At 37.0% G+C, this 16,306-nt stretch overlaps 1 protein-coding gene and 1 pseudogene across 2 annotated transcripts; one reads left to right on the top strand and one right to left on the bottom strand.

The window, feature by feature from the left end:
• The first annotated feature begins 219 nt into the window (after window positions 1-219).
• LOC148862464 (histidine kinase 3-like) lies at window positions 220-9,634 on the top strand. 2 transcript variants are annotated; one of them, XM_088979923.1, is made up of 13 exons: window positions 351-737; window positions 844-888; window positions 1,339-1,791; window positions 2,031-2,312; window positions 2,498-2,667; window positions 3,063-3,275; window positions 3,370-3,556; window positions 3,648-3,699; window positions 3,811-4,040; window positions 4,157-4,255; window positions 5,590-6,731; window positions 7,751-8,106; window positions 9,107-9,634. In XM_088979923.1, exons 1-12 carry the CDS (start codon window positions 486-488, stop codon window positions 8,013-8,015), a joined length of 3,390 nt encoding a protein of 1,129 aa, XP_088836049.1. In that variant the 5' UTR covers window positions 351-485; the 3' UTR covers window positions 8,016-8,106; window positions 9,107-9,634. The 2 variants fall into 2 exon arrangements, with proteins under 2 accessions (XP_088836048.1, XP_088836049.1); XM_088979922.1 differs by having other exon boundaries at window positions 220-1,239.
• A 2,869-nt stretch (window positions 9,635-12,503) lies between these two features.
• Window positions 12,504-13,858, bottom strand: LOC148862463 (tyrosine--tRNA ligase, chloroplastic/mitochondrial pseudogene; annotated as a pseudogene).
• Window positions 13,859-16,306: the final 2,448 nt, after the last annotated feature.

The raw sequence follows: 16,306 nt of genomic DNA, 5'->3' as shown, positions 1-16,306 counted from the left end.
AGCATTCAAGAGAAGCAGAATGGTTGGTACCCACCCTGCGTCTCTCTAGGTTAAACAAGTATGGGCGTCGGCCGTTGGGTCGTGGGCGACGTCGTTTCATCAAAATTTTTTTTCTACACCTACGAGGGTAACGACGCCATTTAACAATCACACAAAAGCCGAAAAGCGTTAGCGTATAGAAGTCGTCCGCTTCATTGTGGATGGTGAATTGGTGATGTGAACACAACTACAAGAAAAAAAGTTAATAGGGAAAAGAAAAAGAAAGAGAGAATGACGGAGTGAAGCAAAGAAAAGAGGAAAGAGAAGAAAAAAACAAAAAAAGAAGCAGCAGGGGCAGCAGTGGCTGATTACTGCTGAGTGGAAGGATACCTTTATGGCACTTCATTTTGCTATTTATTTTATAATTTTAATATATTGTATTTTCTTCTCTATAAATTATATTATTTTTATTTTGTTTTTATATTGTTTTTGGATAGACGGAGATAATGGTCTCTGCCATCAGACATTTCTCCCACCATATTCTTCTCACCTTTCTTTCTTTCGCTGATTCTGCTTTCTCAGTGTCCATGAACTCAGTCATCTTTGCTTCCTCCTCCCTCTTACTATCATTTTTACTGTTGTTCTGTTGCTTTGCTGACTCGATCTCATCACCCATGGATACTCAATGGTCAACCCTTATCCCTCGCATTTTGTCTTCCTGTTTGATTTCAGGACTCGAAACTCTTGTTTTGCCTCAGGTCTTTGTTGATTTTTTTCTTACGTTGTTCTCCTGATTTGATAACTAGTTGTTGAATCTGGTTGGTGTTTCCAGTCAATCATTTCCTCATTCGAGTGGGTTTTTAGGTGGTAGTTGATACGACATTCGCAACTCTTTATCTGAATAAAAAGGTAAAGAGAAAATACTGGCGACTCTATACAACCATAACCTAGATTCTCGGACTCTTTGATTCTTTGCTTCTCATGCGAATGTAATAGAGAGGTTTCGGTCATTGATCTACCTAGCTGGTGTGCCTTGTTTTCCTCAAATTTAGTTGGTTTGGGCTCCTGATCTCAAACTAGTTTCGCAGATAACATAGCGTTATCCAGGGAGACTTCCCTCTCTGTATTGTTCTGAAGTATTCTTGGTGACGGGTTTTCTTTTCTGTTATTCTGATTTTGGACTTTCTTGTTTTGGGTATGATTATTTTGTATGTTGTTGGTTCCTGGTTTTGAGGATAACGGAGACTAGCCAGCAGCGGGGTAGTCATTTCTTCTATTACCTTTTATGGTTAACTTCATAACTTGGCTTGTTACCTGTACTTAATGAGTTATGTCCATGTATTTGGGTTTGATTTGAAGGTGGATCACCTGATTTTGATTCTATGCTGCTGCGTTCTGTCCGAGATACCAATGAATTGGTTCACTAATAGTGGAGTCATGGAGAAGAAGACTGGCTTTCTTCTTGATAAGGGCAAGATATGGCTCAGTTGGTGGGAGAACCTCCTTGCTGCAAGTGGTTGGAAAATTCATCACTACTACCAGTATATCGGGTCCAAGAAGGTCCACGGAACAACATGGTGGAGGAAAGTTTTGGTTGCTTGGGTAGTACTCTGGATTTTGGTTTCCTTTTCCGTCTTCTGGTACATGAGCTCACAGGCAACAGAGAAGAATAAAGAGACCCTTGCCAGTATGTGCGATGAGCGGGCGAGGATGTTGCAAGACCAGTTTAACGTGAGTATGAACCATGTTCAGGCCTTGTCCATCCTGGTTGCAACCTTCCACCATGGCAAGAACCCGTCTGTTATTGATCAGGTACTTCTCTATCTGCTTTTATTTCCTAGAAACATCTGATGCTGAATCAGGAAACTATCTATCAGTCTCCATTTCCAGTTAATCTAACTTCAACCTGAGCCTTGTTTTTGCAAGGGATTTCGCTCTAGAGTATTGGGTTATTCTGCATATAATTTAATTCAGAACCGGATTTTACTTCCTCTAGCTGATCCCTAGAACTAGTTAATAAGAAGCTGTCTTTACTCTTTTTTGTCCTGCAGACAACTTTTGCAAGGTATACAGAGAGGACCGCCTTTGAGAGGCCACTTACAAGTGGTGTGGCTTATGCTGTTAGGGTACTCCACTCTGAAAGGGAACAATTCGAAAAGCAACAGGGCTGGACTATTAAAAGGATGGATACACTTGAACAGACCCCTGTTCAAGAGGATGGCAATGCCTTTGAACCCAAGGAGCCATCCCCTGTTCAAGAAGAATATGCTCCGGTTATCTTTGCACAGGATACCATCTCACACGTGGTTTCCCTGGATGTGCTGTCAGGGAAGGTGAATCTCTTGATTTGTTTCCTCTTTATGTTTCTGCACAGATTTACTCATATATAGTAATAGGGGGGCCTTAGCGAGTTTTCCACCAATTCTGCCATAACTTAAAAGTGATAACATATTAAAGAGGTATATTGACCTTATTGGTCTTATATAATCAATTTTGAGAATACTTGTATGTCTAATAGGAAGACCGTGAGAATGTTCTACGTGCAAGAGTATCAGGAAAGGCCGTTCTTAGTGCTCCCTTCAGGCTACTTAAATCAAACCGTCTTGGGGTTATACTGACGTTTGCTGTGTACAAGTCAGAACTCCCATCAAATGCAACCCCAAATGAGCGGATCCAAGCAACAGATGGGTATGGAATCTCTCTCAATGGTTGCATTTAAATGTATAAGTTTGCCAGAAAGATCGAAGTTGTGTAAACAAATATTCATCTTGGATTTTCTTCACCAAGGAATTAATTGCACCCAATGAATTAAGCTGGTTCTGATTTCATGATCTTGATTTAATTGGATGGTGAATCCGTGAATGTTGCATGCAGAAAATCCAGTGGCAAGTCCTATTCTCTGCTGACATTCTGGAACCATTTTTAGTCACCGGACCACCTCAAACACCTTAAATCCTGCATCATCCAATTTGAGTCACCCAATGTGCAATTTCCACTGATTCTTCCCTCTCTCCCCTTTTTCCAAACACACACGTAAACCCAAAAATGGAGTATATCTTATTGTTCAACTTTTTGTTGAGCAGGTATCTAGGTGGAATCTTTGACATAGAATCACTTGTTGAGAAGTTGCTTCACCAGCTTGCGAGCAAACAGACAATTATTGTAAATGTGTATGATACAACTAATCTCTCACATCCAATTAGCATGTATGGTCCAAATGTAACCGATGATAGGCTCTACCACATAAGCACTCTTAACTTTGGTGATCCATACAGGAAGCATGAGATGCGCTGCAGGTAATCCATAAACCTCTCTTTTATGGAACCTTTTGGTGCCTAGAGTAGAACATAGTTGGAATGGGTTCTCAGATCTCTCTCTCTCTGAACACAGATTCAAGCAGAAGCCACCATGGCCATGGCTTGCAATAACGACATCAGTTGGAATCCTTGTAATTGCATTACTTGTGGGGCACATATTCCATGCAACAGTGAATAGGATAGCAAAGGTTGAAGATGATTACCGCAAAATGATGGAGCTCAAAAAAAGGGCCGAGGCAGCAGATGTTGCAAAATCCCAGGTAGATAGTACTTCGTTTTTATTCATCAAGTTTCACTTGGATTGTCTTGTTTTCATGTTATATTCTAATTGAGATATTTTATCTGTTGTAGTTCCTTGCTACTGTTTCCCATGAAATTAGAACCCCAATGAATGGCGTTTTAGGTGAGTAGTAGATATGTAGTATTTGCAATTACCCCATTCAAATTCTTTCTACATCTTGTTTGGGCTTCAGACTATTTGACAGAGGAAAGCTTAACTATGTTAGCTTTTCAGGTATGATGCAGATGCTCATGGATACAGATCTAGACATAATTCAACAAGATCATGTCAGAACTGCCCAGGCCAGTGGAAAGGCTCTAGTTTCACTTATAAATGAGGTTTTAGACCAAGCCAAGATTGAATCTGGTAAACTTGAGCTTGAAGCTGTTCGATTTGATATACGTGCAATTCTGGATGATGTTTTGTCATTGTTCTCAGGAAAATCTCAAGATAAAGGATTGGAGGTAACAAATCATATAAATCTTTGTTTGTAATCCATTTTGGAGTTTAATGCTCTAATTCAGTCTCTTTGTCACATGAATTTTTGGAATTTTCATCTTCAAATTCATTGGGAGAATAGTTGGCAGTGTACATCTCTGATCAAGTTCCTGAAGTTCTAATTGGCGATCCGGGACGGTTTCGGCAGATAATGGCAAATCTCGTTGGTAATTCAATCAAAGTAAGTGTTTAGTAGGTTAAATCTATTAGGTAATGGTAGGTTGTTGGGGGTTGAGAAATATGATTTGTTTGTAACTCCTCAGCTCTAGGGAAAAAAAGAGGAGAAGAGCATTATAACAAAATTACATTCCTTACGACATAATGAGCCAAAGTTGAGCACTGTATTGTGCTGATCAAAATAAAAGCTTATCCTTGTATATAGGACAGTGAGTTGGGTGCACCCTAATTTTGACAGGTCCCTCTTTCTAAAATAAATAATTAAGTAGGTGGATGATAACTACCTCCAAAAATATCCGTTACATGTTTTTTTCAGTACTAGGAGCTCCCCATTATTAAACAGGGGGCAGGGGGCTGAATCACTATCTTTTATTTGAATTTCATGACCTTTTATCTTTCTTTCATTTTTTCCTGATAAAACTAAAGAATGATTCAAAGTTATTTTTAAGTTTTCAGATGGTTCCATAAAATGATCTATTCTTTGTTAAGCTTCCCCTTTATGCTACTTCCTCTATGTTTTGATATCATTAGCATAACCCATTGTTGGGCTAACATAGAACCTTTTCCTCCATTCCACCCATTCAGGGTTCTTCCTTTTGTTAAAAATAGATGTTAAAATATGTTCTGTACCCACCCATGTATGCCTTTTTTAGCTTTATCTTATCCTTTTAGAGCTTTCACCTTGCACTGGATTACTTCTATTTGTTACAACAGCAGAGCTTCATCTGAGATGACCAATCCATCTGTAGACTTTCTCATATCTTGTTGGCAGACTGAATTTACCCCAAAAGTTCCCTTGATTCCACTAATTTTTTATGGTGTACCTCTTAGACAAATTTGCTATTTTTTACAAAAATATCCAAACCTGTTTGACTATATCCTCGCATTATTAGTATAAACACCTGATATATGCAAAGTAGTGAAGGAGCCTAATACCTTTTTTTTAAGAAATCATTATCATCGTCATCCATGCCTTATCCCAACTATATACACCCTCGCCTAATTATGACTGTTATTTTTTATAAATAATAGTCATAATTTCTTTTGCTTGAAAAATGGAGGGAGAAATCAGGAACACAGGAGAGAAACAAAACTAGGAAAAAAAGAACATAATACCCCTTGCACGCACATGGGGGTTAGCCAGAAATTATGCAATCCCACTGACTCCTAAACTTAGCCTATTGCACCTTTGTGAAAGCTTCAAGGGTCCCAGTCCACATAATGATATGAACCAACATAATGCAAACAGCAGCATTTCCCATAACATTTTCCTTTCTTGCTGAAACCTGCCACTGGCCATACCTGTTTGGAAATTCTTATAATTTCTTTATTTTGCAGTTTACTGAGAGAGGACATATCTTTGTGACTGTCCATTGTGCTGAGGAGGTGATGGGCTCAATAGAAGTTGAGACAGAAACATCATCAAAGAACACCTTGAGTGGGTTTCCCGTGGCTGATAGATGTTGCAGTTGGAGGGCCTTCAAGACCTTCAGTCAAGAGAGACCTCCATCTCCACAGACTTTTTTGTCAACCTCCTCTGAACTCATCAATCTAATTGTCTCAGTTGAGGACACAGGTGTAGGAATCCCTCTAGAAGCCCAATCTCGTATTTTTACCCCCTTTATGCAGGTAGGTCCATCCATTTCACGTACCCATGGAGGTACAGGTATTGGACTAAGTATAAGTAAGTGTTTGGTTGGTCTTATGAATGGGGAGATAGGATTTGCTAGTAAGCCCCAGGTTGGTTCCACCTTTACCTTCACTGCTGTCTTTGCCAATGGTTGTTCCAACTTAAAAGAGTACAATAACCAGCAAATTGACAACCACTCCAAGCCTTTATCCTCAGAATTTCAGGGGATGACAGCATTGGTTGTGGACCCCAGACCTGTTCGTGCCAAGGTGACCAGATATCATCTCCAACGGCTTGGAATTCAAGTGGAGGTGGTCTCTAATCTGAATGAAAGCCTTTCTAGCATAAGCAGTGGGACCACAGTTATCAAGATGATTCTTGTTGAGAAAGAAGCTTGGATTAAGGATACAGATCTCTCAAATATATTTATTAACAAGTTGAGGAAGGATTACAAAGTGGATCCTCCAAAACTGTTTCTTCTAGCTAATTCCATCAGTTCTACCAAAACTATTGCTGTGAAGTGTAGTGGATATACACTGAATGTCATCATGAAGCCCTTGAGGGTCAGTATGTTGGCCGTCTCTCTGCAACGAGCCATGGGTGTTGTTAACAAGGGGAATTGCCTAAATAGGGAACTCCCTATATTGTCTCTTTGCAATCTTCTTCATGGGAAAAGGATTTTGGTTGTAGATGACAATTATGTGAACCTCAGAGTGGCTGCTGGTGCTTTGAAGAAGTATGGTGCTGATGTGATCTGCACAGACAGTGGGAAGAAGGCAATTAAAATGCTTAAGCCACCCCATAACTTCGATGCCTGCTTCATGGATATCCAAATGCCAGAAATGGATGGGTATGTTTTGTCCTGTTGTTCTAGAAGCTCTAATTCAGTTATAGCTTAGATTCGCACATTGGGTACTGAGATTTATAACTATATCTGAAGAGTCAATGCCCTACATGTGTTATGCCTATCATCATATATTGTCCAATATGACGCCATTTTATTGATAAATGGGCCACCATTAGACATGCTGTTTGGAAAATGTACAAACTGCCCATACCATGGTTTATATTCTCAAATATTATCCTAATTTTACTCTTTCCTTTCATGTCTTAGCTCTAGATAGAATGGTTAAGATACTCCATTATGAGTCCATTAAAAAATGATACTTCATTATGAGTTTTGGAATGTTTTGACTATGATATAGTTCATCAACTGATTATTCTAAATTAACAAATTATGAGCCACTTTCATGGTATAAAATAAATAGGTTTTATTTCGTCAGATGATATCTGGCTATATTACATATTTTATTGATTGTTTCTTGCATGTATATTATATAGTGGGCTTACATAAAGTGCATAATTAGTTATAACATGCTTCAGGATTGCCATGCTGAGAAGCTTACGTTCTCAGAAGTTTGGATGGCTTAGATGCTAGGGGTGAGAGTGATGGGATGGGTGGACTGGATATGGACCTAACCCTTGGCATTTAACATGCTTGTTAGCCCAAGATTTTACCATTATACTAAGAAATTGCCCCACCCCACTCTCTTTCTGTCTTGTTTTTTAATGGGTATCATATTTTTCCATGCATTTTAATTGCACCAAAAAATGGCTCCTGCTTGCTTTGATACAGATGCTTTACGACTTACAGCTTTCCTGTTACAATTTCTTTCCTTTTGAAATGAGCATGAGCTCAGATGCCAGGGCAACCCCCTGAGACATTTGGGGACCTGTAAAAATGTCTTTGGATCTTGTCATTATTCCAAGGTTTCTATTGTGGAGCTTCCCAGGTTGCTGAATTGCCTGTGAGCGTTCCTATTTTTCCTTGCATGTAACTATTCCTCATTTTATTTATTTTTTTCTCAGGTTTGAAGCTACAAGAAGGATTCGGAACTTAGAACATGCAATCAATGATCGTATTCAACATGGAATAGTGACCATGGAAACTTGTCAAAACATTTTAAACTGGCATGTACCCATATTGGCCATGACTGCAGATGTTATCCAGGCTACACATGAGGAATGCTTGAAGTGTGGTATGGATGGATATGTGTCTAAACCCTTTGAAGGAGAACAACTTTGTCAGGAAGTTTCACGGTTTTTCAGATCTACTCCAACTTGTAACCAATAAAGAGCAGTAGAGCGAGCTTGATGAGAGTATTTGCACAAGGGGTTCTCCAGGACTCATTGGAATGCTTAATTTGGTTAGGTTGTTCCCAATAGTAAGTTCTCCATGGAACTCTTCTTCCTCCAATTTAAATGCTCCTTTATCAAAGAAGAAAGTTATAAAATACTGGAATGCATTTATATCATGTCACAGGAAGAAACCTTCTTGACCTGCCCATCTGCAGAAGTGCAGATATCATGTTAGTGGTGGACTTGGGTATCATTTGGAAAATCTTTGGCCATCCTAATCATCCCATCCTAGCCATACAATATATAGGCTTTTCTCTTTTGATTATCTGTATTTTTCATCATCAAAGAGTCTAGGTTGAATTGTTAGGATCATCCAATTTTGGCATGATAGATCTGGTTACATTATTTCATAGAATGGTAATCTTGACCCCCATGTTTGTACGTTAGCATTATCCATTCAGGAGAAGATTTGGTTGAGGAGATTTTCTGGTAGTAATTCACAAGATGGTGGTCTTGATTCAACCCAGATTTACTGAATTTGGTTGTTGTGTTACTGGATTCCTTTTGCTTCTTTCCACACCCAAATCTAGATTCACTCCGTGTTCTGAATTTTCATTCTGTAATATTAGTTGTTACCTTGTGAATGGGGTCTGATGTTCTCATATGATGCCCAATGGTAAAGTTTTTGAGCTGTCTGAGAATCTACTCCCTGTTGAAGGGGTTCCATTTCTAGTGTTAAGCTTCTATCTTGGGTTTGTAAATGGATGGTTAAACATAGTTTCTTTTATTCTTTTCTTCTTGTCAGGGTGGGCTGGGGGGGTTCCTGCTGGGGGAACCGATTTCCCAGGTTAAACATACTTGTAATTGGAGTTAGCATGGGTTGGGGTGGCCAAGATCCAGATGCACTAGAAAACTCTTTCAGTTTGTGGATTTCTGTTATTTTCTTCTTTTAAGATCACTATTCTCCAATAGGCCGTCGCAAATCCAAGAATTCAGACATTGGTTTTAACTTTAAATCAGCATCGTAAGCAGTAAGCTTGTTACTCTGTAGTTGACTTCTTTATCTCTATTTTGGGATTCTACCAGGGGAAAAAATAGCCATGAGTGTGTGTGTCCATGTGTTCATGTCTTCTGGGTTGGTAATCAGTGGCCCTACAACTGTCTTCCAAGCAGATAGCAGAACCAATTCTTCCGTTTCTCATCATGTTGGATTTGAATCAGGCTTGATGGATTAAGATCTAAATACAAGAGCTCCTCAAAGACTGAACACACTCACATTTGAGGTTGTCGTCTAAGGTTTGAAATACAGCCCTTGAAGTTGAGGATGAAATAAGAGTTGTGGTGCAGAGGATATCTCTAATTCGTTTTGTTTGCCCTCAGAAAATCAGAACAGGTATGGTAATATTTTTTCCCTGGCAAAGCAAGGATGGTGACTTCATTTGTATCATATATCCTGCCCAATAAAGTGGATGAATGTCTAGTACTCCTTTTTTGGCCTTTTTTTTTTAAAGTTTATTCCTTGTATATGTTTTTCTAAATCTGGCTTCCCTAAGAAATGTTGTGACCATTACTTGCTGTATCCTAGTGATCAATGAAATGAATAATTTGCAGAAAGAAGCTTACTTGTTGTCCAGAATCTAAAAATTATAAATTTATGATTTATCTTGATAAAGCTCAATGTAGTCAACCAATTACCATTATTAACAAGGCACTATGCTTAACATAAAGTGAAAAAAGGGCACTTCAACGTCATAGGTTCTCGCTCTCCACGCCACGATAATAAAGAAAAGGGAAGAACAAAAATAAAACAAAGCCGAAACTGGTTTTTGAAATCTTCTATTCAATGCTGGATTTTGATTTACTATTGAACTACAAGGGAAACCTTCGTGTCTTTACCCAGTGTCTTAGGCTCAGTTTGTATGTGGAGTGTAAAACCTTGTATTTTGTTTTAATTTGTATGCATTTGCATTGTACATTATTTGTATTTGTACTCTTTCCAAATTGAATTTTAGGCTCGGTTTGGATGGAGTGCAAATGTAAATATGTACGGTGCAAAACCTTGTATTTGTACTCCTTCCTGATTGTTCGGATAGGGCTAAATCTTAAAACACTAGCTTTATCGTAAACCTAAAATAAATACAAGTGTGGGCTGCATTCTTCGATTGCAATTGCAATTAGTCTTTGTATATGATTTAGGCCAAGTTTTGATCAAGAGTGTTTGGGAAATTAGTTCAAAATAAGTGATTATTTTAAAAATAAGGTTTATTTTTTAGGAAAAATGACTGACCAGTGCAGATTATAATTTTTTAGCCCCACCGTACAGGAGGATGAATACTGGCTATTAATAGAATATGGGGGTTGTAATTCAGAATTCTGCATTGAGCTGCAATGTATTTCATCTTATTTTTTATGTCTAAATTTCTATTTTTTTAAGTGTTTAAATAATAAGTACATTTTCGATTTTTTTTCTATAAACCAGTATTTTTGAACTGTCATTTATCTTGGTTGGACCGTTCAGACCGGAAATCGTCCAGGCGGATGATTTCATTTTTCCCTAAACCCGGTTCTTGATAAAAAAATCTGTTGAATTGGTCAACAAATTGTTGACCCAGATGGTTTTACCACTAAACTGTTTGACCCAAGGAACAGTTTGTGATTTATTATTTATGACAAGAATGGAAAGAGAAGATCTCTCAGATCTGAGATCTACTAGAGAGAGACCAATTGAGAGATGTGTGAGAGAGATCTGGGAGAGCAGTCAAGACGAGAGATCTGCAACAGAGAGTGACTCAAATCTACTTTCATTACCATCATGCCGCTGTAGTTCATCATCACCATTGTCGTTGTCGTTACAAGTGACCTCCTCCTCTTTCTTCTTCTTTTATCTATCTTCTTTTTCTTCTAAACTCTCTCAGTGGATAGTTTTTCAAATCTCACTCTCATTCTCAAACCTTATTTTTCATGATATTTATATACATCTTACCCTAATATTCAAATCTAATGGATAAAATGATATATCATCTGTTAAAGTATGTGGCCAAAACAGTTATGTTTCTGTATCAATTTTTAAAACCTTAATAAAAATTGTCCCAATTTAATTTTAATAATTTTATTTATGCCCTTCGAATGTAAAATCATAAGGTTTTTTATGCATTGAGTATTTCCCCTCCACTTGGCCGGATTTCTCACCGGTAACACCATTTGTGTGATCGTGTCTAAGGTGATGCTGTAAACTTGCATAACTGCGTGACACCCCGCATGGGCGGATTTTTCACCGGTAACGTCATCAATGCATTTTCCCTCCATTTCCCAAAAACCATATCTACGTATCAGCTGACACAGACATGCCGGATGACACCCCACCAAAACAGCCGAACATTTTCCATTTCGAGCCTATTTTCATCCATGACTCCCAACACAATCCATGATGAAGAGAAGCATCACAATACAGAGACAAACCCATCATCAACCCAGTTGGAGTTGGGGAGAACTCTCGAATTTAATGAGGTCACATCTCCTCGAAAGAGACATTGTTATAAGCTTTTGTGTAAACGTGTCAATACAGTATTATCGTAAACTACTTGTTAATTAGTCGTAGCATTTTAAAATGACACAAATCCCTTTTAAATATCATTTAATTTTTATTATAAATTATCTAAAGGTTGACAAAAAATTAACAGTTCTAAATCATTGCTTTTTCTATTCAAGAAAGTTAGGGTCATAATGCTCAATGAGACATAGCTCCAACCTTTTTAAATAAAAGAGGCAAGGTTTTTTAAACTAAACCGGTCAGGGGTCCGATTCCCAAGTCAAATGATCTGATTGTTCGAATCAAACGAATGGCCCTTTCTGATAAAAATAAAAAAAAAATAAAAACAGCCAAAACCTTTGGACGGTTTGAACAGTTTGACCGTTTAGATCAATGGTTTGCTGACCAAATCAACGATTTTTGGCAAAATAACGGTTCTAGTGTAAAACAAAACCAATCACCTAACCGGTTCCTAGTTTTTCCAGTCTGACCATTTGGTCTGGTCCGGTTTTGAAAACCATGAAAAGAGGCAAGGATTTGGGACGATTAATTTTTTGTCAATGTTTGGATAGTTTATAAAGAAAATTAAATAACATTCAAAAAGCATTTGTGTCCTTTTAAAATGAGACGTAACGATGATTAACAACTACTTAACGGTAGGTACGGAATTGACACGTTTTAAAAGTTTGAATACTGAATTATCACATTTTAAAGTTCGGAGACCGAAATGACATTAGGCCTAAAGTACAAAGTGCTAATTGAAAAAAATTTTCAATAAAAATCTCCCTTTAAGTTTATGACAATCATAAAAAAATCTCCCCTTAAATTTCATTTTAACAAAATCCTCTCTTGAATATTTAAAAAACTTTGACAAAACCTCTTATTGATCTAGACGGACAACATTAAACCCATGCATTAACTTTTTTTAAATACCTACTTTACCCTTTTGTAAAATTACAGGTTTAACTTCCAAAACTTGTAAGGAGATGACATTGAGGGAGACAACCAGATAGCTCCATCTCAAACTTCCAAAAGTTGGTTCCATCACTCTTTTATTGAAGAGGAAATATGAAACCAAAATATTTCCCCACTAATCACTTCCCTCTATTTGAACATTAACCCCCTTATTCTCAAACACGTATAGGAGGAAATCATAGACCTGCAACAAACAATATGTGAACTCTGTATAGCTCATTCCTTGTTCAGATTCCAATCTCTTATTGACACTCTCCTTGGCCATCATTGTACCCACCCTTGCAATTGACCTACTTTAGCTAGAAAAAAAAAATCCAAAAATTTGATGTCCTTCCACCTATCATAATTATTCAAAATTACAAAAGAATCACGAAGACCAGACCGGAGTTGTTGATTTTCTCATTATTCGCATTCAGAGCTGGTTCTCCTTCAGAACCCTCTTTCGAGTTTCTATTTTGATCCCATCTACCCAGAATTTTGGTTATTGTATTAACAATGCTTGCTGTGTTCTTGCTTTTACCAGATGGGTGGGTCCCTAATCTCATCAGTTGCACCGCCGATCAAGGTAACAACCTTGTGACGGCATCTCTGAAACTACGACAGTAGAATAATTCCAAGCAAGCTTCCCAAGTGTAAACTTTCAGCAGCGGGATCGAAACCAGAGTAGACCTTCAATGGATTGAAATTAGGGTTTGAACAAGCTGACTTAAGATTCTCGCTGGTTATCGATTCAAGGAGGCCCCGTTCTTCCAGAATTTCCACGACATTGCATCAGCTAACAACACCGGTATCTTGGTTTTGCGATTCAATGGCTCTTTGTGTGGATTGAATGCATCTGGTAGAGAAGAAGGTGGATTTTAGGGACGTTTTGAGGAGAAAATGATGGTTGCTGCCATACAAGAGAAATCTGGATGTTTGAAGGTTACTTTGGAAGAAGAAAGAAAGATTATTATTGTTGCTAAAAAGCCCTAGTTGTTAAGGTAAAATGGGTATTTGAAAAAAATTGATGTATTTTTTAATATTTTTGGCCGGTCTGAATAATTACGGAAGGGAGACTTTTGTCAAATTCTTTAAAAATAAAAAAAGGAGGATTTTGTTAAAATGAAATTAAAGGAAAGGTTTTTATGATTCTCAAAATCTTTAGGAGGTTTTTGTATTTTATCCCTCATTAATAATCTTTGAATTTTGAATTATTTAATTTAAATTTTAATGGTGAGAACTGCTTCTCGTTTGTCTCGAGCTACGCACCTGAGCCTTCTCTTACCAAATTCTCTCTACTTTCTATTTCTCAGAATCTCTACAACTGACCTTTTTCTTCCCCGGAACCTTGCCATTTCCCTCTATTGTTTTTTATTTCCATCCGAAACCCTAATCCTATTTCAATAAAAAATTTGGGGCGTTATTTAGCAGGATTTCTTGACCGATCGACCAAGACATTGCAGATCTTTCTTAACCCTATTTCAATCAAAATTTTGGGGTGTTTATTTAAGCCCTATTTGGCACGTCTTTTTGTACAGTTATTGGTTTTTTAGAAATCCAATATGTATTTTGTCTTTTTTTGTTTGATTGAGAAAAGACTTAAACATCAAAAGGCGTCACACCTAAAAGACACATGATGCCTATTTTGGACGATTTTTGGGAAGTTTCAAATGGAGTTTTTCGGTTTTAACCATAACCAAACAATCCTCAAACTGTCAAGATCTTAATGCAAAATCTCACTACATCTTTTGACCGTTGGAGCTTTTAAAAGATCTTTCAAAAAAGATTTTGCCAAATGGCCCCTTAGTCTTTCAGTAAGCCACTTGTAGTTCTTAGGCTCCATTTGGTTCGTGGGAATAGGGGTATGGAATCAGAATGGATTTTTCCAATTCCAACTATTTGGTTGGATGGAATCAGAATTACATTCCCATTCTTGTTGGAATGACATTCCCCCATTTGAGGGAATGGCCATTTCCTACCCCTCCCTTGGAAATAAAATCTTATTCTTGTTGATTCCCATTTCCATTCCCATTCATGTTCGAACCAAACAGACTATAGGAATGGACCATTCCAATTATGATTCCAAAGGATTTCGATTTTGATTCCGATTCTGACTACGAATCAAATGGATCCTTATACTTTCTTTGTGATGTCCAAATGGGGTTTGACCAATATGTCTTCCTTTGAGGAAACAAACAAGATATCGAGCCTAATGTTTTCAGATCAATTACCATATGGTCATGGTGTTTCAGATTGATTAGTGTGTCAAATTTATCGATGTTTCAAATTGATTATTGTACATAAGTTTGAGGCAAAACCAGGAGAAAAACTCATAGCATATTTTGAAAATTTGAAAGAAAATGAAGGACAACAGAGTCCAAGTGCTTGTTTATGTGTTTGTTGGCGAAAAAAACCCATCAAACACCAAATATGAAATAAGTGCTTATTTTTTAAAATAAGCATTGGGAAAAGCTTGGTTGCAAAGTGACTATCAAATAGGTCTCACATGAAAAATTATTTGTCTAAAAAAACATAAATTAAATTTTGGTGAATGGGGTGGTTAGAGATTTCATTGGGGCTTTTAAGGACATAAGTTAGGGAGATCTGTTATCACCCTTTCTCTTCACTCTCATAACTGAGGTTCTTAGTAGATTGATTTCCAAAGCTGATGAATGGGAATTATCAAAGGATGAAGGATAGGTAGGGAGGAAGTTGTGGTATCCCACTTACAATTTGTAGATGATATCATCATATTTTGCAAAAGCCAGGGAGATCATAGTACAAGGAACCTAATGCTCTTAATGAAGTTATTTGAGAAAATGACAAGATTGAAAGGTGAATTTAAGCAAAAGTGTGGTGGCAGGGGTTAATTAGGGGTAGGATGAGAGAGATACATGGGCTAGGGAATTGGGGGTGTGTCTCAAGTGGTTGGCCATTGAAATATTTAGGACTTTCCCTAGGTGTTAACTCTAAGTCGAACTTTTTGGGATCTGGTGGTGGAAAAATTTAGGATAGGATTTTTTTTTTATTTAATGATAAAAAATAAAGATCCGATTTTTAATTATATAAGCTATGGATTGTTTTTTGGATTTTTTCTAATAGCTTATGAACTCTTAGATAAAACCTGCCTTTCTAATCAAATACATATTACTAGTAGATTTCAGAGATTTCATTTAAATATCTATTTTTATTTTTATCTTTACAAAGAGGGGTGATTTTATTTAGGGCTATTAATGGTCAGGTCCACCCTATAGAATCGAACTGAGGTTCTAATTTTGTTGTTCGTTCCAATTAATTAATAATTGGGTCAGATTAGTTCATGCTGTTTCGAACCGATTATATATTTAGTAATATATAAGGAAGGATCTCTTAATTTTCTTGCAATTTTGTTTATTTTTTATTAATATTATATTATCAAACTAAGTTTTAATTTGTTATTATTGCTAAAATCTCATGACAAGAAGTTTCCTTATCAAGGGCTCGGATTTCTGTCTGTTCTTTTTTTTTTATATTGGTATTTTATTTAAACAAAGAAAGGACAAATGGCTAAAACCTCCCATGAAGTTTAGTAATTGTAATCACCTCCCTTAATTTTGTAAGTAGACCCTTCTCCTAGAGTCTTCTAAAAAATAGCATGAAAATGTAAATGTCCAAAATATCCAAATAAATGCTATTGAGGCTGGTTTCTAAAAAAAAATAATATACTTTACAAATAATAAAAAATAAGAGGATTTAAAATTGAAAAATAAACATTTTTTTACAAAAAGTAATCGTAGGGATATTTTCATATTTTTTTAAAAAAT

Source organism: Nelumbo lutea, chromosome 3, assembly GCF_056320005.1.
Source record: "Nelumbo lutea isolate HS-2025 chromosome 3, American lotus-T2T, whole genome shotgun sequence".
Taxonomy (NCBI): domain Eukaryota; kingdom Viridiplantae; phylum Streptophyta; class Magnoliopsida; order Proteales; family Nelumbonaceae; genus Nelumbo; species Nelumbo lutea.
The sequence above is the reverse complement of the archived record's forward strand: the minus strand, read 5'-3'. Positions and strand labels throughout refer to the sequence as shown.